Source organism: Carassius carassius, chromosome 22, assembly GCF_963082965.1.
Source record: "Carassius carassius chromosome 22, fCarCar2.1, whole genome shotgun sequence".
Classification (NCBI taxonomy): domain Eukaryota; kingdom Metazoa; phylum Chordata; class Actinopteri; order Cypriniformes; family Cyprinidae; genus Carassius; species Carassius carassius.
This window is the reverse complement of record NC_081776.1, coordinates 17,972,433-17,998,693: the sequence shown is the minus strand read 5'-3', so window position 1 is coordinate 17,998,693 and position 26,261 is coordinate 17,972,433. Positions and strand designations below refer to the sequence as shown.

The 26,261-nt window shown below is 40.9% G+C and overlaps 1 protein-coding gene across 1 annotated transcript in view; it reads right to left on the bottom strand.

The window, feature by feature from the left end:
- The window catches only part of LOC132099087 (proton myo-inositol cotransporter-like), a 99,815-nt gene that overhangs the window by 23,606 nt on the left and 49,948 nt on the right, over positions 1-26,261 (bottom strand). Inside the window, exon 4 of the mRNA XM_059505528.1 lies at positions 1,259-1,367. Coding sequence (XP_059361511.1) covers positions 1,259-1,367 — 109 coding nt within the window. The remainder of the gene's footprint in view (positions 1-1,258; positions 1,368-26,261) is intronic.

Below are 26,261 nucleotides of genomic sequence, written 5' to 3'. Positions count from 1 at the left end.
AATGTATTTATTTTATTTATCCAGTTACAGTCAATAAATACATTGTAATAAATCTGTTAAGCATGCTTAACCAATTTATTAGATATGCTGTCATAATAAATTATTGTAATTTATTAGGCAAATAACAAACTGAAACAACCAAATAGTCTTTATTCACATTTAATAAGAAAACCTTAATATACTGTATGACCTCCTTCGGCCTTGATAACAGCTTAAATACTGACTGTAAATGGGCATATAAATAAAATCAAAAAACAATAAAGTGCTTTTTTTTGCATTTCTTGTAAAACAGTGGATTCGAAAATACATGGATAAACCAAATCAATATTTCCAACTGACATAAAATCGGCACATGTCACCCCAGACATTTGCTCCACGAGAGGTATTGACAAATGCTTCTTGCCGAGGTTAAGCTTGACAGTCAACACATCCCACAACAAGACTTCCTGTGTACAAAGCCTGACATCTGACAGTGCAGAAACGATTGACGATTGGGGTAAATACATAATAGCACATCAGGTTAAACATCACATATACATCATATATGAGTATGAGTGTTCCTGTCAATTTTAACTACTCAACTGTCTGTCTAAACCTGCTCTTAACAGATTGATTGACAACGACAGAAGGATAAGAATAGTGTTTGATTGATCGAGAATGCCATTTTAGGACCCATCTGTCATGACCTGTCATCTTCCAAAATGACAGCTGAGAAAAAGTAAACACACAGTCACACACACAATTTTCTCCTCTCCCTGCCATAAACACTTTCATTTTGCCATGAGGGGTTGCCTAGCAACAGCACACAGTCCGAGATGGTTTACGATGCTTGAAAAATAGCTCAGTCTATAAGGATCGAAAAAGAGCAGGGTATTCACTAAAGTTACAATAAGGTTCCATTTAATAAAAATGAGTATTACATTTGTTACAGTATTTATTAATCTTTGTTAACATTAGTTCCAAATCGCTAGAGGTTCTATTTAATTAAGGATACTTCCTTAAATGTTGTTTACTATGTAGACAGCAATTAAGCTAAGAAAGCTTTGAAACAGAGTTTAAGAAGGTTTTTTTTTTTTTTAAGAGAAACTGACTGGCATTAGAAGTGCTTTTAAAAGCTCTTGGGGGTTGATGGGTACAATATGGCCTCCTAAGAAAATAACAGATTTGAAAATAGTATTTCACCTGACACTTACTGATTTAGGTTGAGATTCAAAGAGAACCTAAAAATCTAGCTACGAATTGAGTAAATGAGACTTACATGACCGTGTTGATGCCAGAAAGCTGCTGGAACATCTGGAGTGCACAACCCACAATGAGAGCCCTGCGTGCCGGAGGGTAGGTCAACATGCGCCAGATTACCGGGCCCTCTGAAAGCACAAATATAAATACATATTTACATCAATAGAACCAGAATGACTCACATACTATAATAAGAAATAACACTGATAAAGCCTCATTTACACTGACAGTGATTAAATGGATTAAATGAGCCTTGTAAGAGTCATGGGTGTAGATTTGGGAATGGATGATATTCAGTTTACGGTCGTTAAAGCCCTTTTTATGCTCCAAAACAACCAAAAATATTAAGTGGCCCAGCAAGAAGCAACACTAAGAAATGGTAGTTAGCCAAACTTTACATACTGACACACAAACACACACATATATGTATGCATTTAACAGCTAATAAACAGATTTGTTTGTTTGTATCTACCAGTGTGAAATTATAATGGTTGCCTACTCTCCATAAACTGATAAGGAGGGTAATCCATGGCATTAAAATAAATAACATTGTTAATACAAACATATTTAAACATTTCTTGAAGGCAGTAAAGAAACTACCACAGAAAAATCTAAAGTATTGAGAAATAAAGAGAAAAATAATGGCATGAAGAGGAGAAAATGATACAGAAATTAAATTTTTGGGTGTATTATTCTATTAACTCTTTGCTCTCACACACAAAACCCTATTGGCAGAGAAACTGTCCTGTGTTAGCATGATATTGTCAGAGGAAGCTTGCAGTTTCTCATGCAGAGTGATGACTGGATATTCTCCAGAGATAGCGAATAGAGACGCTCATTTGATTATGGCTCCAAACTCAAATTTATGAAACACTCAGATCAGGCCTATACAGAGGAACAACGCTTTTTAATTCACTCAGACATGCAATCTTTACTTTCAAACTAAACTGGCAAGACATCTGTGTGCTCTTTTAATCTGATTGCAGTGCGAACTTGGTAACCAAGTGATCATTTTTATTTTTTGGTTTTATTTTTTTAGACAAAACAAAACCAAAAAAAGGCAGTTTTGAAGTGTACTGTGTAGTATGCACTGCAGTCCACTAGTATTTGAACCCAAATTTAGAACATATTTGAAAAAGTACTGCAATCAAGACATACTTTACACCCTTAAATTTGCTGTCATCATGACACATATTTCCTCTCCATCTCCATGGAAACCACTCAGCCAGATAGCTTCCCTCAAAGGTAGAGACATTAATGAAAGCAGTGAAATGTTTGCATTTGCAATTTTTATTTTATTTTATATTTTTTTTAACGAGAAGGTAATTATTTTCCTTTTGATCCTTGCTGTCATGGAATCCCCAATTATGTTAAAGTGCAATGACACTAACCAGAAAAAACACCTTTTTATTTTAAAGCTTCTGTAAGCAATTAGCATATGCACTCTTGACTTCTTTAAGTGGAAGTAATTTTACACATAATTTACTGTTATATGATCTCTTTACAGCACTGAGTTTGGTGTCACTGGGTTATACTGCAGTACAATGCACTAAAGAAAGAAAACATAAGAAAAAGATTGAGAAAGCAAAAGAGAGACCTGGCTTCCATCTCATGGGCATGTCTGGAAACCTAGCAACCAGTTGCCTGGGGTACTCTCAGATATCAGGGCTGCTCAAACTTATCCAAGGCCAGAGATAGAGAGGCTGACATGGTGACTGAAAATGGGAATGCATGGCAACAATTCCACATAAAACCATTCCGTAAAAGAGGTATCAGACTAAATAGCACATTCATTTTACTATTTTTTTTTTTGCTGTCGTTGCCATGGTTTTTATGAAAGAAAAGAGTCTGCGTTCGTTGTTTACTTGCCCTCAATTGAACTCCTTCATAATGACACACAAGTGGTTAGTCACACTGACAGCGACGTGTAGTGCAATTTGCATTAGCGCATGCTTGATTAGAGATTAATGAATGCATCTGACTGCCTTTTTGTGGTTCCAAAGTATATGACACATCGATCAGACTGGTTTCAATACAGCTTGAATCAATACAGATATTGCTGACGGGGATTTTTGTTTTCAGTGAAAGTCACTTGATCTCAGGCAACCCTATCGATTATAGTTTTCTTTATGGATCGTTTGGTCAGCTGACGTCTTTCTGGTGGCAATGACAATGAATTAAATGTTAAACAATTCTTGGATGACAGATGTTGTATTTAAAAAAAAAAAAACATTTTTTTATTTTTATTTTTTTTATGCTGGGTAGTAATTGATTACATGTGATCAGTGTTGGGAACGTTACTTTAAAAAAGTAATTAGTTATAGTTACTCACTACTTGTTCCAAAAAGTAACTGAGTTAGTAATTGAATTACTCTATAATAAAAGTAACTCGTTACCAGGGAAAGTAACTATTTGCGTTACTGTAAAAAAAAAAAAACAAAAAAAAAAAAAAAAGTTGCTATATGTGAAAGAATTATTATTTTTTTTAGCAGTTTTCACAAGTCAGTTGAAATAAGTAAAACAGACAGGTGTTCGTACATAACTTTCGAGATTTATTGCATGTCAACAGACAGCAAGAGTTTTATCCTGCACTCTTTGTAAGAAAAGTGTTTTTGGCCACTAGCTTTGTAGATGCGTGTGTCACACATTACATGTACACATTACATGCACGTTCTTGCCTTTGACTACAATGAATTTGAAGTAGTGCTTATATCTCCACCTTGAAAATGCCAACTTTTCATCGGATTGCTCCTGACTCGCCATTTCTCCTGCTGCTGCGAATCTCTGTGTAGCTGTTGCGTGTGTGTGTGTGACTGTGTGTGTTTGGCATAGACATCATATAGGTGATATGATGTCTATGGTGTTTGGCGCCGCTGGCGCGTGTGTGTAAAAACACTGGTTCTGATTGGCTACCATGAAACACATGACTCTGCCTTAGCCAATCATAATCGCTTATCTCGTTATTACCCACCTGCTCACTCGCTGTGTGAGCCAGGGGTGCGTTCGGATTGCATATTAAATCAATGCATAGTAAAGCGCCGCATTTAACGTTCAGTAACGTTAACGGCGTTGTAACGACGGGGAAAAGTAATTAGTTAGATTACCCCGTTACTGAAAAAATAACGTCATTACCTAACGCCGTTCTTTTAAACGCCTTTATTCCAAACACTGCATGTGATCTGGATTATGTAATCAGATTCCAAAAATTAAGTACTTGTAATTAGAGTATATTACATTTTCGAACATTTAGAATCAGATTACAGTTACATTTGTATGGATTACATGATTACATGTACACGATTGCAGTAAATTATTTGTAATTTATTGGTTCTCCCTATTCTCCCTCTCTTTTAAATTGTCCTTTCTAAAAATCCTACTGTGTCATACTAATTAGCTTTGACTATATTCACAAACATTATGTAAAAAAAAAAAAAAAAAAAATGCACATAATTTGAGGGGAAAAAAACACCTCCTAAGCAATTAGACTGTGTATGAAACAAATAATTATACATGCTACTAAACACTGGTGATAGCACTGTATTGTCATCATATGGAAATAAAAATCTTAAAAATCTTGAAGAATTTGGGCATGTAGTGGAAATATTTTCAACAATTTGCATGCAACAATTTCTCCAATGTTGTTTTCATGTTTATTAATGTTTGTTCATGTAATTCATGTTTATTAATGTTTGTTCATGTAATTCAGGGATTCCAAATGTTTTATGTCAGCCAAACCCTTTAAAAATAAATGTACATTAAATATCTCTGGAGAAAGTTAATATTTTAATATTTACGGTACTCTGATGCAGGTTACCACTGCAGTGCTTAAATCAAACTCAGTTTGGTTAACCTTTGTGTAATGTTTAATGCATTTTATGATGTTATTTTATATATATAGAAAAACTATACATTTATAAATTTAAATATACATATATATATATTTCCTCTTTGCTTTTTTTTTAAATGACAGTATAGTATGTTTTAACATAAGTCTAAAACTTGTTTGTTAAAAAGTAGTCAGATTACATAGCCTAAAATGAGTAAACTTGATTAAGCTACTAACTTCTGTTTTCACCATGTTGTAATGTTGGGGAGGTGAGACAACACACTAGTGGATCAAAAGTGGTCCAAACATGCAGGGTCAAAACATGCAGGGTCCAACAACAGCAAACAATCCAGGGCAGACAAAAGAGTAATCCAATAAACAGGCAATAGTCAGGACAGGCAGCAAATGACCAGAAACAAGGTAAACAGTCCAAGGAAAAAACACAAAGGCAAGGCAAAAAACACAGAAACTAGGGAAAGGTGACAGGCTAACAATAATCAGCAAAGTGAGTGTGTGTGAGTGCATCCTATATAGTCCTCCTGATTGAAAACAGGTTAGACCGGTTTACAATTTGTAAATCTACCAGCTCTACCCACCTCTCATGATAAATGTATTACTATAAATGTTCTGCATAAATATTATGATGTTAGCACTGCTCCTGCTAATGTTTCCATGAACCTTATACCTAAAAGATTTTGCAATGCAATTTCCTCTGTAAATATCTGAAAGTGTGACATTAAATGAGTAAAAAAAAAGAAAAAAAGGTTCTGACTCACAGTTCTGACTTTTCCCCTCACCATTATAAGTTTACTTTTCGCAATTTGTACTTTTCTCATAATTGCAATCTATAAACGCACAATTACGAGTTACAAAGTCAGTGGGGGAAATGGGCTTCCATAAGATACAGATACAAACTCTATTCGCACATTTAACTTGTTTAAAGTGTTGCATAATGCTTATAATGCTTAAGGTAGCTAAGTGTGTGATCACATTTTGAACAATGAGATGCCATAAACATTACATTTAAAACTCTCAGTCTAATTTTAATTTATAATTTAGTCTAATTAAAATAAAAAAATACCACTCACTCTCTGATAACCTAATATATGACCTAATATTCACAAGATAACCTGTTTGTGAGTGCCAAGTGCTACAATTGTAAATCTGTAAATCTTACAGTTTGGCCCTTTAATTTTGTTTATTTTATTTAATTTATTTATTGTGCAATGCAATGGAAATGAGATAAGAACTCTTCTCTCTCTCTCTCTCTCTCTCTATTTATATATTGTGACAGGAGGAGCACACGACAGACACAGTGGGCGTGGTGTCAGGCCTTGGAGAGGCTTTTATTAACAGAAAATCAAATAAAACAGGGGATAAAGGTGGCCAAAGGGGGAGAGTGTCCAAAACCACAGGGAATCTGGTGTCCTCGTTGTGCTGCGGGGTTTGTGTGGGTCGGGCACTGTTCATAGAGGAAGGGTCCAGGTAAGGGGCGTAAAACTTGAGGAAAATCTCACCAGTCTCACTCCTGACCAAGAGCTCAGCCAAATTCCAGCCTGCTGTGCAAAGCAACAGCCACCGCAGATGGAGAGTCAGAGCCACCAAATGGAGCGAGCCTCATTTCACATCTGAACAAGTGCATGAGCCGGCAATGAAATCCACCACAGAGAATTACACAGCGCTGCCCACTCTTCCTATGATGAGGATGAGCAGAGATTGTGTTCAGTGGATTTATTGGATTTGTACTCTGCCTTGGCCCGTCAACCCAGCAGCTCCACCATGGCTTCTAGCTCCCTCATCTCCACCATGGCCAATCTGTCCACCAACTCTGCTGGGCTCCCTCATCACTCAGGCTCCACCTTGATCTGTTGTCGACCTGGCCTAGCCTCGGGAATACACGCCTCTGGCTTCGCTTCATTCCTCCATCTCTCTGGCTCCTTTAGGCTCCTCTCTCCCTCCAGCTTCACCTTGGTCCTCTGTTGCTCAGGCTCCACCATGGCCTTCTGAATCCTTGCCTATGCCTCGATTGCCTGTGCCATCTACTCCACCTTGGTCCTCTGGATTCTCCCCATCTCACTGGCTCACCTTCCCTCACCATGGCTCCTCTCTTCATCTGCCCACCGTGGGCCGCCTTCCTGGCTGTGGTCTGGGTCCCACTTGGCTCCTCCTGCTCCGGCTCCCTCTTGTCTTCTCCCTGGCTCCTCTCTCCATCTGATCCACCCTGGCTCCTCCTGTCTCCTCCCCCCCATCTGATCTGCCATGGTTCCTCCTGATTCCTATCTGACTCCTCCCTTCACTGTCAACAACCTGGTCGTCAGCCTGCCTTTCTGTTGGTCCTGATCTCCCGCCAGGGGGTGTGAAGATTTTTATTTTATTTTATTTAACCTTTATTTAACCAGGGGATCTCATTGAGATTTAAAACCTCTTTTCCAAGAGAGACCTGGCCAAGATGACAGTGCATTGACAGCGCACAGTAACAAATATGAACAACCAACACACATACATAAAAATAAACAGTGTGCATTACACTACTTAAAAATTAGACAACATTAGACTACTTAAAAATACATATTAAAAGCAGTGACAACGATTTATAGCATCTATTTCTAAAGATTTCATGTAGTGTTTAAATTGACCAAAAGAAATCAGATTTTGCAACTTCAAATCAATCTGCAATGTGTTCCATGTGGAAGGGGCTGCATAACTAAAGGCCTTCTTACCAAGCTCTGTACGGGCCGTAGGTACAGACAACAAATACAAATTACCAGAGCGCAAATTGTAGGAACAGCTGCTACGAGACATATAAGTGCAAAGATAAGAAGGGAGCATATCCAACATAGACTTATAAATAAACATAAGCCAATGAATGTGCCTCCTCATTGATAATGAAGGCCAATTTGTCATTTTATACAAAGTACAATGATGTGTTGATGCTTTACATCCAGTCACAAATCTTAGTGCACTATGAAAGACAGTATCCAATAAAGATAAACATTTATCAGGCGCATTTCTATAGAGCAGATCACCATAATCAAGTGCAGTGAGAAATGTAGCAGCAACCAATCTCTTCCTGGTTTTCCAAGAAAAACAGGCTTTGTTTCTAAAATAAAATCCTATTTTTAATTTGAGCTTCTGTACCAATTTTTCAATGTGCAACTTAAAAGAGAGCTGATCATCAATTAATATACCCAAGTACTTATACAATTTGACTTGTTCAATCTGCTCTCCATGTATAGTAAAAATATTTGGGAGACTTTCAAGGGACTTCTTAGATTTTGAAAAGAGCATAGTCTTAGTTTTCTCAACATTTAAAACTAGTTTAAGATGATACAATTGTGCCTGAACAAGATTAAAAGCGGTTTGTAAATGTGAAAAAGCTTGGTGTAAAGTTGCAGCCTTACAATAAATAACGGTATCATCCGCATAAAAATGAAAATGAGCTTGTGGGATGTCTTGACCCAAGTTATTAATATAAATAGTAAATAAAATTGGACCCAAAACTGATCCTTGCGGTACACCACTAAATAGAGTCAGTGTTGCTGATTTGAGATTGTCCGAGTAAACACACTGAGTTCTATCAGTCAAATAATTGGTAAACCAATCTATTGTCACGGCTTACGCTGCTGGAAGGAACACGGAGCCGAGGGATAAACGAAACAAGGATTTATTAAATAAAACATAAACAAGGTAAGTCGTAAATAACAGGTGGCAAGAGGCAAGTGGCAAGTAACAGGTGACAAGTAGACAAGTTGACATTTAGACGAGTTGACCCGACAAAACAGAACAGAAAGGACAAGGCTTTTATACAAAGGATAATGGGGAAACACAGGTGGATGGCATGACTAAATTAACAGGGACATGGAACACATGCGGAAATGACTAGACACACCTGGGAACTAATCAAACCACACACGGAAGACAGAAACTGGGTCACAGGGGCAAAAACACACAAAATGAGTCCAGGTGTGTGACAGTACTCCCCCCTCCCGGTAGGTGTGTCCTCGCACCGTAGAAACAACAAAGGGAGGCGTGGGTGGGAACTTGGGAGGAGGTTCCGGTGGAGGACAGCCTCCCAGGAGGGGGCCAGCAGACAGGGACTACAGAGGAAGGAGCCAGGGAGGAGATGACGAAGGGAGGAGCCAGGGAGGAGACAGGAAGGATCTGAAGCAGGAGGTACCCAGCAGGACCCAGGCCACAGCCATAACGGCCCAAGGTGGGGCCGACGGTGGAAGGAGCCATGGAGGAGGAATGGTCACCGACTCCAGGGACTCGACCCACGGCAACGGAGCAAGTGGAGGAGGAGCCCGAGGCGGAGACGGAGAGCCGAAGAGCCAGGGTGACGGGGAGGAGCCGGAGGTCCTAGGCGGAACTGATGGCTCTGGTGACTGACGCGGCGATGTGGATCCTAGAAGGCCGTGGTGAGGCCAGAGTGACCGAGGACTGAGGTGTAGCCGAGGGGATGAAGGAGCCTGACGGAGCCGGAGGGACGGAGGGATGAGGCGAAGCCGGAGGAGTGGAGTCCCGAGGCAAAGGATGGACGACGCCAGACCAAGGCGGAGCCGGAGGGACGAGGGAGCCAGGCAGAGCCTGCGGACTGCCGGGCCACGGCGGAGAGGAAGGAGCTAGGAGCCATGGTGGAGCCGACGGGTCAACGGGCCGAGGCGGAGTCCAGGCCTCAGAGGCTGGAGGCGGCGGTGAGGGAGACGCCGACCAAGGCGTCGCTGGAGGATGGAGGTCCCGCTGAGCTCGCACCACAATGATGGTAGGCTGAGGGCGAGCAGAGGGGCAGCCAGACGACAGCGGAGGAGGAGGCAGGAGTGGGTGGGAGGGTGGGAATTTTGGAGGAGCAGGCATTGGAGTAAGCTCTGGGGCTGGAGCCCTTCCTGGGCTTAACGGAGGATCAGGAGCCCGTCCTGGGCTTAACGGAGGATCAGGAGCCCGTCCTGGGCTTAACGGGGGTTCAGGAGCCCGTCCTGGGCTTAACGGGGGTTCAGGAGCCCGTCCTGGGCTTAACGGGGGTTCAGGAGCCCGTCCTCGGCTTAACGGGGGATCAGGAGCCCGTCCTGGGCTTAACGGGGGAACAGGAGCCCGTCCTGGGCTTAACGGGGGAACAGGAGCCCGTCCTGGGCTTAACGGGGGAACAGGAGCCCGTCCTGGGCTTAACGTGGGAACAGGAGCCCGTCCTGGGCTTAACGGGGAATCAGGAGCCCGTCCTGGGCTTAACGGAGGATCAGGAGCCCGTCCTGGGCTTACAGGAGGATCAGGAGCCCGTCCTGGGCTTAACGGAAGATCAGGAGCCCTTCCTGGGCTTAACAGAGGATCAGGAGCCCGTCCTGGGCTTACAGGAGGATCAGGAGCCCGTCCTGGGCTTAACGGGGGAACAGGAGCCCGTCCTGGGCTTAACGGGGAATCAGGAGCCCTTCCTGGGCTTAACAGAGGATCAGGAGCCCGTCCTGGGCTTACAGGAGGATCTGGCATAGGTGAATTGGAAACCCCCTCATTTTGACCCATTTGGCGCTCCACATTTTGCTCCCTCGTGGTGGGCAGTGTCGCCGGCTCTCGCACCTGGTCTGACGGGTTGCTCTCTGGCTCTCCGTCATCGGTGGGCTCGGGCTTATGCCTCGTACCGTGGGGAGATTGTAGGCTGGGCTCTGGGTCCAGAGTGGACCTGGCGAGATCCTCCATTGGGCCGACCGTGAGAGGTGACCCATTTCTCACCAGATTCCACTCTATAAATGCGGCGAAATCCTCCCGAGGACCATTTTCGGGCGACAACGCTCTGCACCTGGAGTTCAGGCTGGCGTGATAAAAGGTGCAGAGCGCGTGGTCCGGGTAGCTGGTGGCATTAGCTATCCAGAGAAACCGTCTGGTATGGTCCTCGAGAGACAGTCCCTCCTGCTCCAGCAGGAGGAGGAGGTATTCGGGGCGATAGAGGGGATCCATGACACACTGCGGAAAGAAAAAGACTGTGAAAAAACTGAAAACAAAACGGAGGGAAAACACGCAGTTTTTAACTTTTTCAGGTCGGGTCTTCTGTCACGGCTTACGCTGCTGGAAGGAACACGGAGCCGAGGGATAAACGAAACAAGGATTTATTAAATAAAACATAAACAAGGTAAGTCGTAAATAACAGGTGGCAAGAGGCAAGTGGCAAGTAACAGGTGACAAGTAGACAAGTTGACATTTAGACGAGTTGACCCGACAAAACAGAACAGAAAGGACAAGGCTTTTATACAAAGGATAATGGGGAAACACAGGTGGATGGCATGACTAAATTAACAGGGACATGGAACACATGCGGAAATGACTAGACACACCTGGGAACTAATCAAACCACACACGGAAGACAGAAACTGGGTCACAGGGGCAAAAACACACAAAATGAGTCCAGGTGTGTGACATCTATAGTATGGTCAGATACTAGTTAATAGTTAAGATAATAGTTTTTCATATTTTAAGCATATTTTGACCTTGCTTGCATGTAAACCTATTTTAGGACAATCAACAAACCACCTTAGGAACCTTAAAAATGGCATAATGGGGCACTTTAATGATTCTAGTGGACCAATTCCCAAATTGAGAGTTAATTTTTATTTTATTTTTTTGTGTAACAATGCTAAAGAATATCTACACCAATACTAAAGTATCTCTGTAACTATATCCACTTGTTTGTGGATTTCTATTAAAACATTTGTGCCAGATTGATGAGCTTCGCTAGCAACCAATAGCATGACTTTGTGCCGTGTCTGTTTGTTTGACTAAAATAAAGCTTTTTTTTTTTTTTCTTCTACAAAATTATGAATAAAAATATAAAATATGCATCGGGTGTTTTTGAAGGTTCTGTAAATTGAATCATGCAAGTAATTTCATACTTAATTTAATTAATTTTTTAAAGAAAATAAATAGCTCCACCTCATAACATAATCTATCAGTCATGCTGAATTATTTACGCATTAAGATACAGTTATGGATTTGTATCTATGGCTATTAATAATAGTGATTTTTGCTATAGCAAACTCCATTTTTACTAAAAAAATGAAATGTATTATTTTGTGTGGGGAAATGTTTGAGTGATGAATGAATAGGACTTTCTAGTGATATTTAAATGAGCTTCCATAAATGCTCAATCAAACAGCCTCAAAGCTGCACATTTATTATCTTCTATTGTACAGACTCTTCTTATTTTCCTTATTTTAATTAACTAATTACCAATTCATCTATATCTCCACAAAAAGCTTCAAGCGTGGTTAGAATCTATGTGACACTTATAATGTTGTTTTTTTCTAATTATGTAGATGCAAGTTTCTTTATTTGTAAAAGTTGAAAGAGGCTTGCTGATAACTGCAGCAGCCTGGAATATGATCGAGCTTCTGCTGTACTCCAACTTTAATTTAATATTAATTAGCTGAGAAAAATCAATAGAGGTCTTCTCTTAATTTCTCTCTCTCTCTCTCTCTCTCTCTCTCTCTCTCTCTCTCTCTCTCTCTCTCTCTCTGTGTTTACACCTTTTCCATCTCCTTTTTATTGACAGATATGCTGTGAAATTTGAGACAATCACTAATAGTAAAAATAAATCGTATTGTGAGAGCAGAATACATAAGACATAATTACTACAACATCATATACATATTTAGGTAATTCATCAAATCCTTAAAAGTGAACCTTGAGTTTTTAAGGACCTCATTGTAGCCTTGATTTTGGTATAATGTGTGAGGATTTTTATATTGTTAGTGATGGTAATGATGTGTAATGTTAATGACATTTCTGACGTTTTGGAGAAAAAAGATGGGTAAGGATTGGTAAAGCTAACTCAAGAAGTTAGCTAGCATTAAATTAACTAATACTTAATCCCTTCAGCTCTGCGGCCTCAGTTGGACCCTCGTGTGGGTCAAATATTTCATCATCATAATTAGGTTAAAAAAAATCTATAAGCTGACATATAAGGTCTGAATTTGAACCCCCCGCAAATGACCCCCCCTCCCCTTGAGAAAATCATATAAATATTATTACATTTTTATATTTATACCACACAAACTCGCCACACATAGACAAGTCACATATCTAATTAAAGCTCTCACTCTCAAGAATATCAAAATGTAGTTTATTTTACCGATTATACATTTTACGTTAACATAATTATCAAAAGAACCATAAAGATGGAAATGACTCCTCTGAACAAGCAAGCACATGAGTCATATTCCTGCTCTGATCACTACTTCCATGTGTAGTTATACATTTAGACCGTATCATAGTACTGAGACTGCTCTCCTTAGAGTTACAAATGATCTGCTCTTATCATCTGATCGTGGGTGTATCTCTCTATTAGTTTTATTGGATCTTAGTGTTGCGTTTGACACAATTGACCACAAAATTCTTTTGCATAGACTTGAACACTTTGTTGGCATCAGTGGAAGTGCATTCGCATGGTTTAAATCGTACTTATATGACCGCCATCAGTTCGTAGCAGTGAATGAAGATGTATCCTATCGATCACAAGTGCAGTATGGAGTACCTCAAGGCTCAGTACTAGGGCTGCTACACTTCACGCTCTATATGTTACCCTTGGGAGATATCACCAGGAAACATGGTGTTAGCTTTCACTGTTATGCTGATGATACTCAACTCTATATTTCTTCGCAGCCCGGTGAAACACACCAATTTGAAAAACTAATGGATTGCTTAGTCGATATAAAAAACTGGATGACAAGTAATTTCATATTGCTAAATTCTGAAAAAACAGAGGTGTTAATTATAGGACCTAAAAACTCCGCTTGTAATAACATAGAACACTGTCTAAGACTTGATGGTTGCTCTGTCAATTCTTCGTCATCAGTTAGGAACCTAGGTGTGCTATTTGATCGCAATCTTTCCTTAGAAAGCCACGTTTCTAGCATTTGTAAAACTGCATTTTTCCATCTCAAAAATATATCTAAATTACGGCCTATGCTCTCAATGTCAAATGCAGAAATGTTAATCCATGCTTTTATGACCTCAAAGTTAGATTATTGTAATGCTTTATTGGGTGGTTGTTCTGCACGCTTAGTAAACAAACTACAGCTAGTCCAAAATGCAGCAGCAAGAGTTCTTACTAGAACCAGGAAGTATGACCATATTAGCCCGGTCCTGTCAACACTGCACTGGCTCCCTATCAAGCATCGTATAGATTTTAAAATATTGCTTATTACCTATAAAGCCCTGAATGGTTTAGCACCTCAGTATTTGAATGAGCTCCTTTTACATTATAATCCTCTACGTCCGCTACGTTCTCAAAACTCAGGCAATTTGATAATACCTAGAATATCAAAATCAACTGCGGGCGGCAGATCCTTTTCCCATTTGGCGCCTAAACTCTGGAATAACCTACCTAACATTGTTCGGGAGGCAGACACACTCTTGCAGTTTAAATCTAGATTAAAGACCCATCTCTTTAACCTGGCATACACATAACATACTAATATGCTTTTAATATCCAAATCCGTTAAAGGATTTTTAGGCTGCATTAATTAGGTAAACCGGAACCGGAAACACTTCCCATAACACCCTATGTACTTGCTACATCATTAGAAGAATGGCATCTACGCTAATATTTGTCTGTTTCTCTTTTGTTCCGAGGTCACCGTGGCCACCAGATCCAGTCTGTGTCCAGATCAGAGGGTCACTGCAGTCACCCGGATCCAGTATGTATCCAGACCAGATGCTGGATCAGCACCTAGAAAAGGACCTCTACATCCCTGAAAGACAGCGGAGACCAGGACAACTAGAGCCCCAGATACAGATCCCCTGTAAAGACCTTGTCTCAAAAGAGCACCAGGACAAGACCACAGGAAACAGATGATTCTTCTGCACAATCTGACTTTGCTGCAGCCTGGAATTGAACTACTGGTTTCGTCTGGTCAGAGGAGAACTGGCCCCCCAACTGAGCCTGGTTTCTCCCAAGGTTTTTTTTCTCCATTCTGTCACCGATGGAGTTTCGGTTCCTTGCTGCTGTCGCCTCTGGCTTGCTTAGTTGGGGACACTTCATCTACAGCGATATCGTTGACTTGATTGCAAATAAATGCACAGACACTAATTAATTGAACAGAGATGACATAACTGAATTCAATAATGAACTGCCTTTAACTATCATTTTTTCATTATTGACACTGTTTTCCTAATGAATGTTGTTCAGTTGCTTTGACGCAATGTATTTTGTTTAAAGCGCTATATAAATAAAGGTGACTTTGACTTTGACTTAGTTACTAGCCCCAAACAGTATATCAGCTAATTCTTTTGGTTATTTTCTTTAAAATGACACTATTTTCACGTGTCTGTGAGCATGCATGGCCAAACGACACTGTAATATGTCTCAGATGTGCAGATCAAAACATGCAATGCAGCCAAAAACTTTTATTACTCTTAGTTTGGATAATATGCGTTTATCATAAAATTGTCTCAAAATTGTCCCACGGCTAAAGAGCGATGCCTCGGGTGGAATAGACGCTCACAAGCTATCTGTCCCCCGGTGCCGCATCGTCTCTGAAGGCCCCGGCATTGCCCTCCAAGCCGCTCAGAACAACATCGGCTTTGGTGGGCAAAGGGTATGCGGCTGCAGGTCAGGATGGTGCATGTCTGCACACCATGGCGGTCACACCACCAGCTCCGTGTAGCTGTTTTAATTTTATTTTTTCTCTAGAATCTTTATCTTACTATCACTCTCTGTTTTTTAAAGTGATAAAATATAACTTAATTCACACCATATTTCTGATATTATCGATCAATCTTATCAGATTAACTTTGATTGTTCACTTTTATTTTATATCCGTGAGTGCAGTACACCTGCAAAGCGTTAGCACTCGTTAGCTTGTCATTAGCGTTTTCATTCGAACCTATCGCTGTTTTCTTTTCTCCTCTCCTCTCTCTCGCTCCAGTTTTTCACAAGTTCATCAAACAACCGCAGTAAGAATATTTAATCAAGCACGGTGAGTAATGGCTTCTCCTGCTGTTGTTATTTGCACCTCTTGCCACATGTACAGATTATCTATCTCTGTCGCAGATGAGGGATTCACATGTGATAAATTCAGGGAAATAGTTAGGCTGACAGAGAAGATTTCAAAATTAGAGACACGCATCCAAACTTTAATTGAGGACAGTAAGAATGTTAGGGCTCTAGATACGGCTTTGGATGCGTCTAGCTCAGGGATTCCTGTACATTGTTCGGTTCCGGCAACAGAGCCCCTGCAGCAGGGCAACTGGGTGACGGTGAGGCAGCGTAGTCGTGGGTCAAAACACTGCTCTTCTGTTCTGATCAAAACATTAAACAGGTTCTCCCCACTCAGTGATGCAGCCACTGAGAAACCTGATGAAAGTGCTCTAGTTATTGGTGATTCTATTGTACGGAACGTGAATATAGAGACACCAGCCACCATAGTCAAATGTTTACCTGGAGCCAGAGCGCCTGACATCTTGGCAAATTTAAAAGTGCTGGCTAATGCTAAACGTAAATACAGTAAGAGAGTTATTCATGCCGACGCTAATGATGTTCGACTTCGCCAGTCGGAGATCACTAAAAATAACATTAAAGAGGTGTGTGAACTTGCAAGCACGATGTCAGACACTGTAATATGCTCTGGTCCCCTCCCTGCTTACTGTGGTGACGAGATGCATAGCAGATTGTCATCACTCAATGGCTGGATGTCTAAGTGGTGCCCACAGAATAACATAGGTTTCATAGACAATTGGACGAGCTTTTGGGGCAGACCTGACCTGTTGAAAAGAGATGGTCTTCATCCCTCCTGGCGTGGCGCCACTCTTCTCTCTAGAAATATGGCAAATAGTCTTAGAGTTTATACTTCACTAACTGGGGCCCAGGTCATGAAACAGACAGACTGGCTAAACCGACCGTCTGCTAGCTGCCTCCCGTCACAGAGGTCAGTTAATTCTCAGCACATAGAGACTCTTTCACCTAGATATCACACTATAGAGACTGTGTCTGTTCCCCGAACTAGAAAATACTAAAAATGTGCAAACCAAGTTAAGATTAACAGTTTAATTGAGGTTCAACAAATAAAAAACAATATGGAATGCAATATGGATAAACAAATGATAAAGCTTGGCTTATTGAATATCAACTCCCTTTCTACGAAAACACTTTTTGTAAATAATATGGTCACTGATCATAATATAGATGTACTCTGTTTGACAGAAACCTGGCTAAAACCTGATGATTACATTATTTTAAATGAGTCCACCCCCCAAGATTACTGTTATAAACATGAGCCGCGTCAAAAAGGCAAACGGGGAGGTGTTGCTTCAAGTTATAACAACGTTTTCAGGATTTCTCAGAGTGCAGACTTCAAGTATAACTCGTTTGAAGTAATGGTGCTTCATATAACATTATCCAGAGAAACAAATGTTAATGATAAATCCCCTGTTATGTTTGTACTGGCTACTGTATACAGGCCACCAGGGCACCATACAGACTTTATTAAAGAGTTTGGTGATTTTACATCCTAATTAGTTGTGGCTGCAGATAAAGTTTTAATAGTTGGTGATTTTATTATCCATGTTGATAATGAAAAAGATGCATTGGGATCAGCATTTATAGACATTCTGAAATTTATTGGGGTTAGACAACACATTTCAGGACCTACTCATTGTCGAAATCATACTCTAGATTTAATACTGTCACATGGAATTGATGTTGATAGTGTTGAAATTATTCAGCCAAGTGATGATATCTCAGATCATTATTTAGTTCTGTGCCAAAATTGGAAATTCTACTTCTTGTCACAAGTATGGAAGAACCATCACTTCTACCACACAAGACTGCTTTTTAAGTTATCTTTTACGGGAAGTCGTGGCCTAATGGTTGGAGAGTCGGACTCCCAATCGAAAGGTTGTGAGTTTGAGTCCTGGGCCGGCAGGAATTGTGGGTGGGGGGAGTGCATGTACAGTTCTCTCTCCACCTTCAATACCATGACTTAGGTGCCCTTGAGCAAGGCATCGAACCCCCAACTGCTCCCCGGGCGCCGCAGCATAAATGGCTGCCCACTGCTCCGGGTGTGTGCTCACAGTGTGTGTGTGCACTTCGGATGGGTTAAATGCAGAGCACAAATTCTGAGTATGGGTCACCATACTTGGCTGAATGTCACTTCACTTTCACTTTCCTGATGTATCCAAATTCCTTAGCATATCCAAAACCTCAGAACAACTTGATGATGTAACAGAAACTATGGAATCTCTCTTTTCTAGCACTTTAAATACAGCTCCTTTACGCTTAAGGAAAACAGTTTGACACCATGGTATAATGAGCATACTCGCACCCTAAAGAGAGCAGCCCGCAAAAATGGAGCTCAGCTGGAGGAAAACAAAACTAGAGGTATTTCGTATTGCTTGGCGGGAAAGTAACCTATCCTACAGAAAAGCATTAAAAACTGCTAGATCCGATTACTTTTCTTCTCTTTTAGAAGAAAACAAACAAAACCCCAGGTATTTATTCAATACAGTGGCTAAATTAACGAAAAATAAAGCCTCAACAAGTGTTGACATTTCCCAACACCACAGCAGTAATGACTTTATGAACTACTTTACTTCTAAAATCGATACTATTAGAGATAAAATTGCAACCATTCAGCCGTCAGCTACAGTATCACATAAGACAGTGCACTATAGACCCCCTGAGGAACAGTTCCACTCATTCTCTACTATAGGAGAGGAAGAATTGTATAAACTTGTTAAATCATCTAAACCAACAACATGTATGTTAGACCCTATACCATCTAAGCTCCTAAAAGAGGTGCTTCCAGAAGTCATAGATCTTCTTCTTACTATTATTAATTCCTCATTGTCATTAGGATATGTCCCCAAAACCTTCAAACTGGCTGTTATTAAGCCTCTCATCAAAAAACCACAACTTGACCCCAAAGAACTAGTTAATTATAGACCAATCTCGAATCTCCCTTTTCTGTCCAAGATACTAGAAAAGGTGGTATCCTCACAATTATATTCCTTCTTAGAGAAAAATGGTATATGTGAGGATTTCCAGTCAGGATTTAGACCGTATCATAGTACTGAGACTGCTCTCCTTAAAGTTACAAATGATCTGCTCTTATCATCTCATCGTGGGTGTATCTCTCTGTTAGTTTTATTGGATCTTAGTGCTGCGTTTGACACAATTGACCACAACATTCTTTTACATAGACTTTAGTATTTATATAGACAAGTAATTTCTTACTGCTAAATTCTGAAAAAAAAAAACAGAGGTGTTAATTATAGGACCTAAAAACTCTGCTTGTAATAACCTAGAACACTGTCTAAGACTTGATGGTTGCTCTGTCAATTCTTCGTCATCAGTTAGGAACCTAGGTGTGCTATTTGATCGCAATCTTTCCTTAGAAAGCCACGTTTCTAGCATTTGTACAACTGCATTTTTCCATCTCAAACATATATCTAAATTACGGCCTATGCTCTCAATGTCAAATGCAGAAATGTTAATCCATGCATTTATGACCTCAAGGTTAGATTATTGTAATGCTTTATTGGGTGGTGGTTATGCATGCTTAGTAAACAAACTACACCTAGTCCAAAATGCAGCATCAAGAGTTCTTACTAGAACCAGGAAGTATGACCATATTAGCCCAGTCCTGTCAACACTGCACTGGCTCCCTATCAAACATTGTATAGATTTTAAAATATTGCTTATTACTTATAAAGCCCTGAATGGTTTAGCACCTCAGTATTTGAATGAGCTCCTTTTACATTATAATCCACTACGTCCGCTACGTTCACAAAACTCAGGCAATTTGATAATACCTAGAATATCAAAATCAACTGCGGGCGGCAGATCCTTTTCCTATTTGGCGCCTTAACTCTGGAATAACCTACCTAACATTGTTCGGGAGGCAGACACACTCTTGCAGTTTAAATCTAGATTAAAGACCCATCTCTTTAACCTGGCTTACACATAACATACTAATATGCTTTTAATATCCAAATCCGTTAAAGTATTTTTAGGCTGCATTAATTAGGTAAACCAGAACCGGAAACACTTTCCATAACACCCTATGTACTTGCTACATCATTAGAAGAATGGCATCTATGCTAATATTTGTCTGTTTCTCTCTTATTCCGAGGTCACCGTAGCCCCCAGATCCAGTACGTATCCAGACCAGATGGTGGATCAGCACCTAGAAAGGACCTCTACTGCCCTGAAAGACAGCGGAGACCAGGACAACTAGAGCCCCAGATACAGATCCCCTGTAAAGACCTTGTCTCAGAGGACCACCAGGACAAGACCACAGGAAACAGATGATTCTTCTGCACAATCTGACTTTTCTGCAGCCTGGAATTGAACTACTGGTTTCGTCTAGTCAGAGGAGAACTGGCACCCCAACTGAGCCTGATTTCTCTCAAGGTTTTTTTCTCCATTCTGTCACCGATGGAGTTTCGGTTCCTTGCCGCTGTCGCCTCTGGCTTGCTTAGTTGGGGTCACTTCATCTACAGCGATATCGTTGACTTGATTGCAAATAAATGCACAGACACTATTTAACTGAACAGAGATGACATCACTGAATTCAATGATGAACTGCCTTTAACTAGCATTTTGTATTATTGACACTGTTTTCCTAATGAATGTTGTTCAGTTGCTTTGACACAATTTATTTTGTTTAAAGCGCTATATAAATAAAGGTGACTTGACTTGACTTGTTACAGGCGTACCAAGCCGACCTGCTTAAAGAGCTAGATGAGGGAGAGGAGATCAAGTCCCACGATATATCTCAGTTAAGAAGGACCGCTGATCTCTCCCTCCGCGCCACCAAAGAGACCGCCTGATTGATTGGGTGGTCCATGGCAGCTATGGTGGCCGCGGAGAAACACTTATGGCTGACCCTGTCCGAAATGAAAGAGCGCCGAAATGAATTGGATGCCCCAATTCAGCCTTCTGGCCTGTTGTGGGACACAGTCAGCACTGTCGTCGACAGGTTTCAGGAGGCCCGCAAACAAGCGGCGGCGTTCCATAAGTTCCTCCCTCGTCGCTCTCTCGGGGCATCTGGGCGGGAGGTGCCCCAGCCGCACCCTAGCTCCTCGTACCGCGAGGCCCCAAAACAGAGCGACGCTCTTGGCCGAGGTCTTCTAGGCCCAAACAAGATCTAAGGGCAGTTATCGAAGCTAAGAAGTCCTCGGCCAAGAAGCCCTGACGCCAGAAGCCCAGGGCTTCAGAGGGCAGCCTGTGCTGGGGTAGAGCAGTGTACACCGCAGTACACGGTGCCCGTCTCGCCTCAGCGCCCTCTGGGGGCCGATCTGCCAACCCTGCCAGTGTTCCAGGGCGCAGCGGTCCCCAGCGAGCATCGTTCTTAGTATCTTCCGCGCGTATCGGGGCTGAGAAGCTCGCCGCCCCTGCAGGGGCCTCTTACACCAGAGGTCAGTCTCGAGAGACTGAATCCCATAGTAGATTGAGTATTTAGCAGCATGGAAACTACTGCCAAATGTATCTCAATGGGTCCTGCACACAGTAGAAAAAGGTTACCATATTCAGTTCGGCTCTGCACCGCCAATGTTCAACGGGTTACTCCGACGATAGTCGGCCCCAAGCAGGGTCTGGTTATGGAACAGGAAGTGAAAACCCTATAAGAGAAGGAGGCCATCGAGGTGGTCCCTCCTCAAGACAGGGAATCCGGGTTTTACAGCCCGTATTTCATAGTTCCAAAGAAGGATGGGGGGTTGCGTCCAATCATAGATCTGCGGGTCTTAAATCGATCAGTTATGAGATTGAAGTTCAAAATGCTCACGATCAACCATGTTGTAGCTCAGATCAGGTCCAGGGACTGGTTTGTCACAATAGATCTCAAAGATGCATACTTCCACATATCCATCCTTCCACAACACAGGAAGCTTCTGAGGTTCGCTTTCAGGGGCGAAGCTTACCAATATCGAGTACTTCCCTTCGGCCTTGAACTCTCACCCCGCACGTTCACCAAATGTGTAGATGCGGCTCTGGTCCCCCTGCGCATGCAGGGCATCCGCATTCTCAACTATATTGATGATTGGTTGATTTTAGCTCAGTCAGAGCAGGTTGTGGCTCGGCATCAAGATGTCGTTCTCACACATATGGGAGAGCTGGGTTTGAGACTGAACGCCAAGAAGAGACTCAGGGGCACAACTCATAGCATCTGGTCTCTTAACCGAGGTTGTTGAGACCATCCTCCAGTCCAGAGCTCCCTCAATGAGGAAACTGTACGCCTTGAGGTGGAAACTCTTCACCTCATGGTGCAGAGACCACCAGCTTGACCCTGTTAACTGCCCAGTTGGTACAGTTCTGGAGTTTCTACAAGCCAGTCTACAAGCCAATCCTCTACAGGATTAACCCACTCCACCTTAAAATTTTGTGTGGCGGCCATTGTGGCCTATCATGTCCCCTTCGGTGGCCAGTCAGTGGTAGACACGTTTCCTCCATTGTGCACTGAGGCCTCCAGTACAGTCCCGTGGTTCCCCCATGGGACTTGGTTGTGGTTTTAGAGGCTCTTTGTAAGCTCCATTCGAGCCAATTCAAGACATGTTAGATAGACATCTGACCCTTTAAATTGCAGGCCCCTTCGGTGGCTCCTACCTACCTAGACGTTGCGCCCGGCATGGACGAAGTGCTCTTATACCCTCGAGCGGGTTATGTTACAATAGTTCCCTATGTCACATCACAACCAAAAGTACTGCAGGCCTTCTTCCTTCTTCCCCTCCGGTAGTCCAACCAGAAGAAGCTAATTGTATGTATCCAGCTCAAGCGCTGGACACATACATCCACAGAGCTGCCCTGTGGAGAAAATCGGACCAATTGCTTGTATGCTACGGTCCCCCCAAGAGGGGCTTTCCTGCATCTAAGCAGACCCTTAGTCATTGGTTAGTCGAGGCTATCAACATTATCTATGAGTCCTCTGGTCTTCCCCCTCCTTTGGGAGTCAAGGCTCACTCTACACGGGGCATGATGGCCTCTAAGGCTTTCTTTGCAGACATCTACAACACTGCGGGATGGTCCAAGTTCAAACTAGATGGATATTTAAGAGAGTCAGTGGAGACATACCACTTATTATTTTTTTTTGTTAACAACTGTTTATTGAATTTTCTTTTGTGAACAACAGCACAAAACAAAAAGCAACTGAGCAAATGTAGAACCCATCCCACCCCCTGGTAGACTTAAGAATAGAGAAGAAAAATAATAAATAAATACATAAAGTAAAATAAACAATAAAAATAATTAAGTAATATTAATACATAAAATACAATAAAATAATATTTACAAAGATTTTAGAAAAGATGAAACAACATTAAAAGATGAATGCCATAAATTAACCTCTTAGCCAGCACCCCGACGCCCTCGTCCTGAAAGCCCCTAAACTCGCAAGTGTCAGTGTTTACGAATAGATTAATGAAATGGGACAAATTTAATCTTGACAAACTATGTATCATTATAAAGATCTAAGCCTCAAGCATCGAAGACAGATCGCTGTTTTTCAATGGAAAGCTTATAAAGACTGTATTTGCTACATTTGTGTAAGCTGTACACATAAAAACGTGAGCAATGGAAACACTGTACATACCAGATCGAAACAAACCAGACAAACTATTAGTTGAATTAATAAAATGATATAACCTGTGTAAGTTATCTGAAGCGGAGCGAGATTTAATGAACCCTGTTTAGTCATGGCTAACTAGCCTGTTCATATATTTCTCTAGACGACGACATAGTACCTTAGTATATAATTTAACATCAGTCCCTATCAAAGAAAGTGGCCGGTAACTAGAACAGGAAGTCGGATCTTTATCTTTTTTTAACAAGAAAGAAATCAAAGCTATATTAATAGATGGGTGAAATGGACCTTGAGTAACTGAAAAATGTATCATATCTAACATGAGGGGGCCTAAATCCGACCAAAAAGTAATATACAATTCTACAGGAATACCATCTAAACCTGGGGATTTCCCCTTGTTCATAGATCGAATTGCTGACTCCAGCTCCTGAAGGGTAATTGGTTCAGCCAGGTAATCAGAGTCCGAATCTGACAGCCTAGGTAAATCAAGGTTGGATAAAAAATATGCAAAAGAGTCAGGGTCACCAACAGCAGAAGAAGTATAGAGGTTGGAGTAAAAAGAATGAAAATAAATATTAATGTCTTTTGGATCTGTCACAATGAGCCTGGATTGGGATTTCACTGCTGAAATATTAGCAAACTTTTCCCTGTTGCGTATTCTTAAAGCTAAAAGGTGGCTTGGTCTACTTCCTTGAAAATAATAATTCTGCCTGCATCTTTGAATCAGGAGTTCTGCCCTGGATCTCAGTGATGAATTAAGCTCGGACCTAACTGCCATGATTTTGCTGAGTGTATTGTCTGAGAAACAACGCTGATTGTCTCTAGTAAGATTCTGGAGCTGTGATTCCAATTCAACTATCTTTTTATGTCGGTTTTTCTGAAGGAAAGAGGCATATGAAATTGAGTTATTCCTTATAAATCCTTTAACTGCATTCCAAAGTGTTCGCGGATCATCCACTGAGCCTTGGTTAATTTCAATAAACTCAGCAAAATTATTTCTGAATTGACTACAAAAGTTTTCATCTTGTAACAATTTAGGGTTAAATCGCCATCTAGTTGCACGAGACGGTCGAGGGATCAAAGATAATCTGCACAAGTTTCCATCATGATCAGACAAAGATAAGGAACAGATATCGGCATCACAAACAGCTGAAGATAAAGAAGTAAAAATATAAATATAGTCAATTCGCGAATAGGATTTATCAGTATCCACCAATGAAGATGAGGTTACACATTGCCTACGTTTGTCAGAACACAAGGCTTGAGAGTGTGATTCCTTTGGTCCAGTTCGATCTAGGATATGCGACATTACAGAATACGCGTCTGCACCTAATACAATTTCAAAATCTGAACATTTTAAAAGATAGGAAGACAAAACAGAGAAAAAAGTAGGTTCAGGAGTACAAGGGGCATAAACTGAAATAAATTCAATATTCCTATTCTACACTATTGTTTTTATACGTGTTATTCTACCATCTGTATCACAACCTTTATCTAAAAAAGTAATATTTAAAGTCCTCCGCACCAATATTAGAACACCCTTGGTTTTAGCATCCGAAGATGAATGAGATACCACTTTATAAAACTTATTATTACACCTGTGTACATCCTCCTCTTTCAAATGGGATGCTTGAACTAACACTATATCAATCTTTTTCTCCTTCGCAAAAAATCTAGAAAACCTGTACGTTTGTGTGGGCCATTTAGGCCATTAATATTACAACTTAGAATATTAAGGTCAGTCATAGGTATCAAACAGCATTACTGCATAATAAGATAAATTACAAAATTTAAAACAAAAGTTGAGTCTACCATCAAACCACCCACCACCCCCACCCTTCCCGTCAGTTTTCAAAAATATATTGACCATGAACTATGGCAGAACAAACCTTGATCTGCCAGCACCCCTTAATATGATCCGTGGCGTCAACAAAAAAAAAAAAAACCTGACAGAAGCACCAACATTGGCCCCAAAGTCACATTTTGACTAGATAGTATCTCTGTTGAAAAAAATAAAAAAATTAAAAATAAGAAAAAAAATTAATAATAATAAAATTAATTAAATAAATAAAAATAAATAAATAAATATATAATAATATATAAATAAATAAAAGAAAAGAAATTAAAATAAATAATAATAATAATAATTAATTAATTAATTAAAACGAGAGAAGGAATACAACTAGAACATAAATATTATACCACCATAATTAGTAAGCGATACTGTATGCTCAGTTAAACTATCTAGTAACTATAAGTTCAGAAGTAAATATTAGAGTAAACAGTGAAAGACACGGTCGCCTGAGAGCATCTCTTCTCCGATTAGATAGCAAGCGCCCAGCTGAAGTTCAGTGAGAGTTGTTAGATGAATGGGATCTGAAAAACACTCTTGCTTCTTCTGGGGAGTATAACAATTTAGGTTCACCTTGACTGAGAATGACAACATTGCAGGATAGAAAAGAAAATTCTGGATGCCTGCCTCTCTCATTTCCTTCCTTACTGGCGCGAATGCACTTCTTCTTTTTGTGGTGACCGGCGAAAAATCTGGAAAGAAAGACAGCATTGCTCCGTCGGATGTTTTCACTGGGGCGTGAAGTCTGGCGGCCCGCAAATTGATCTCCCTGTCCGTGTACCGCAAC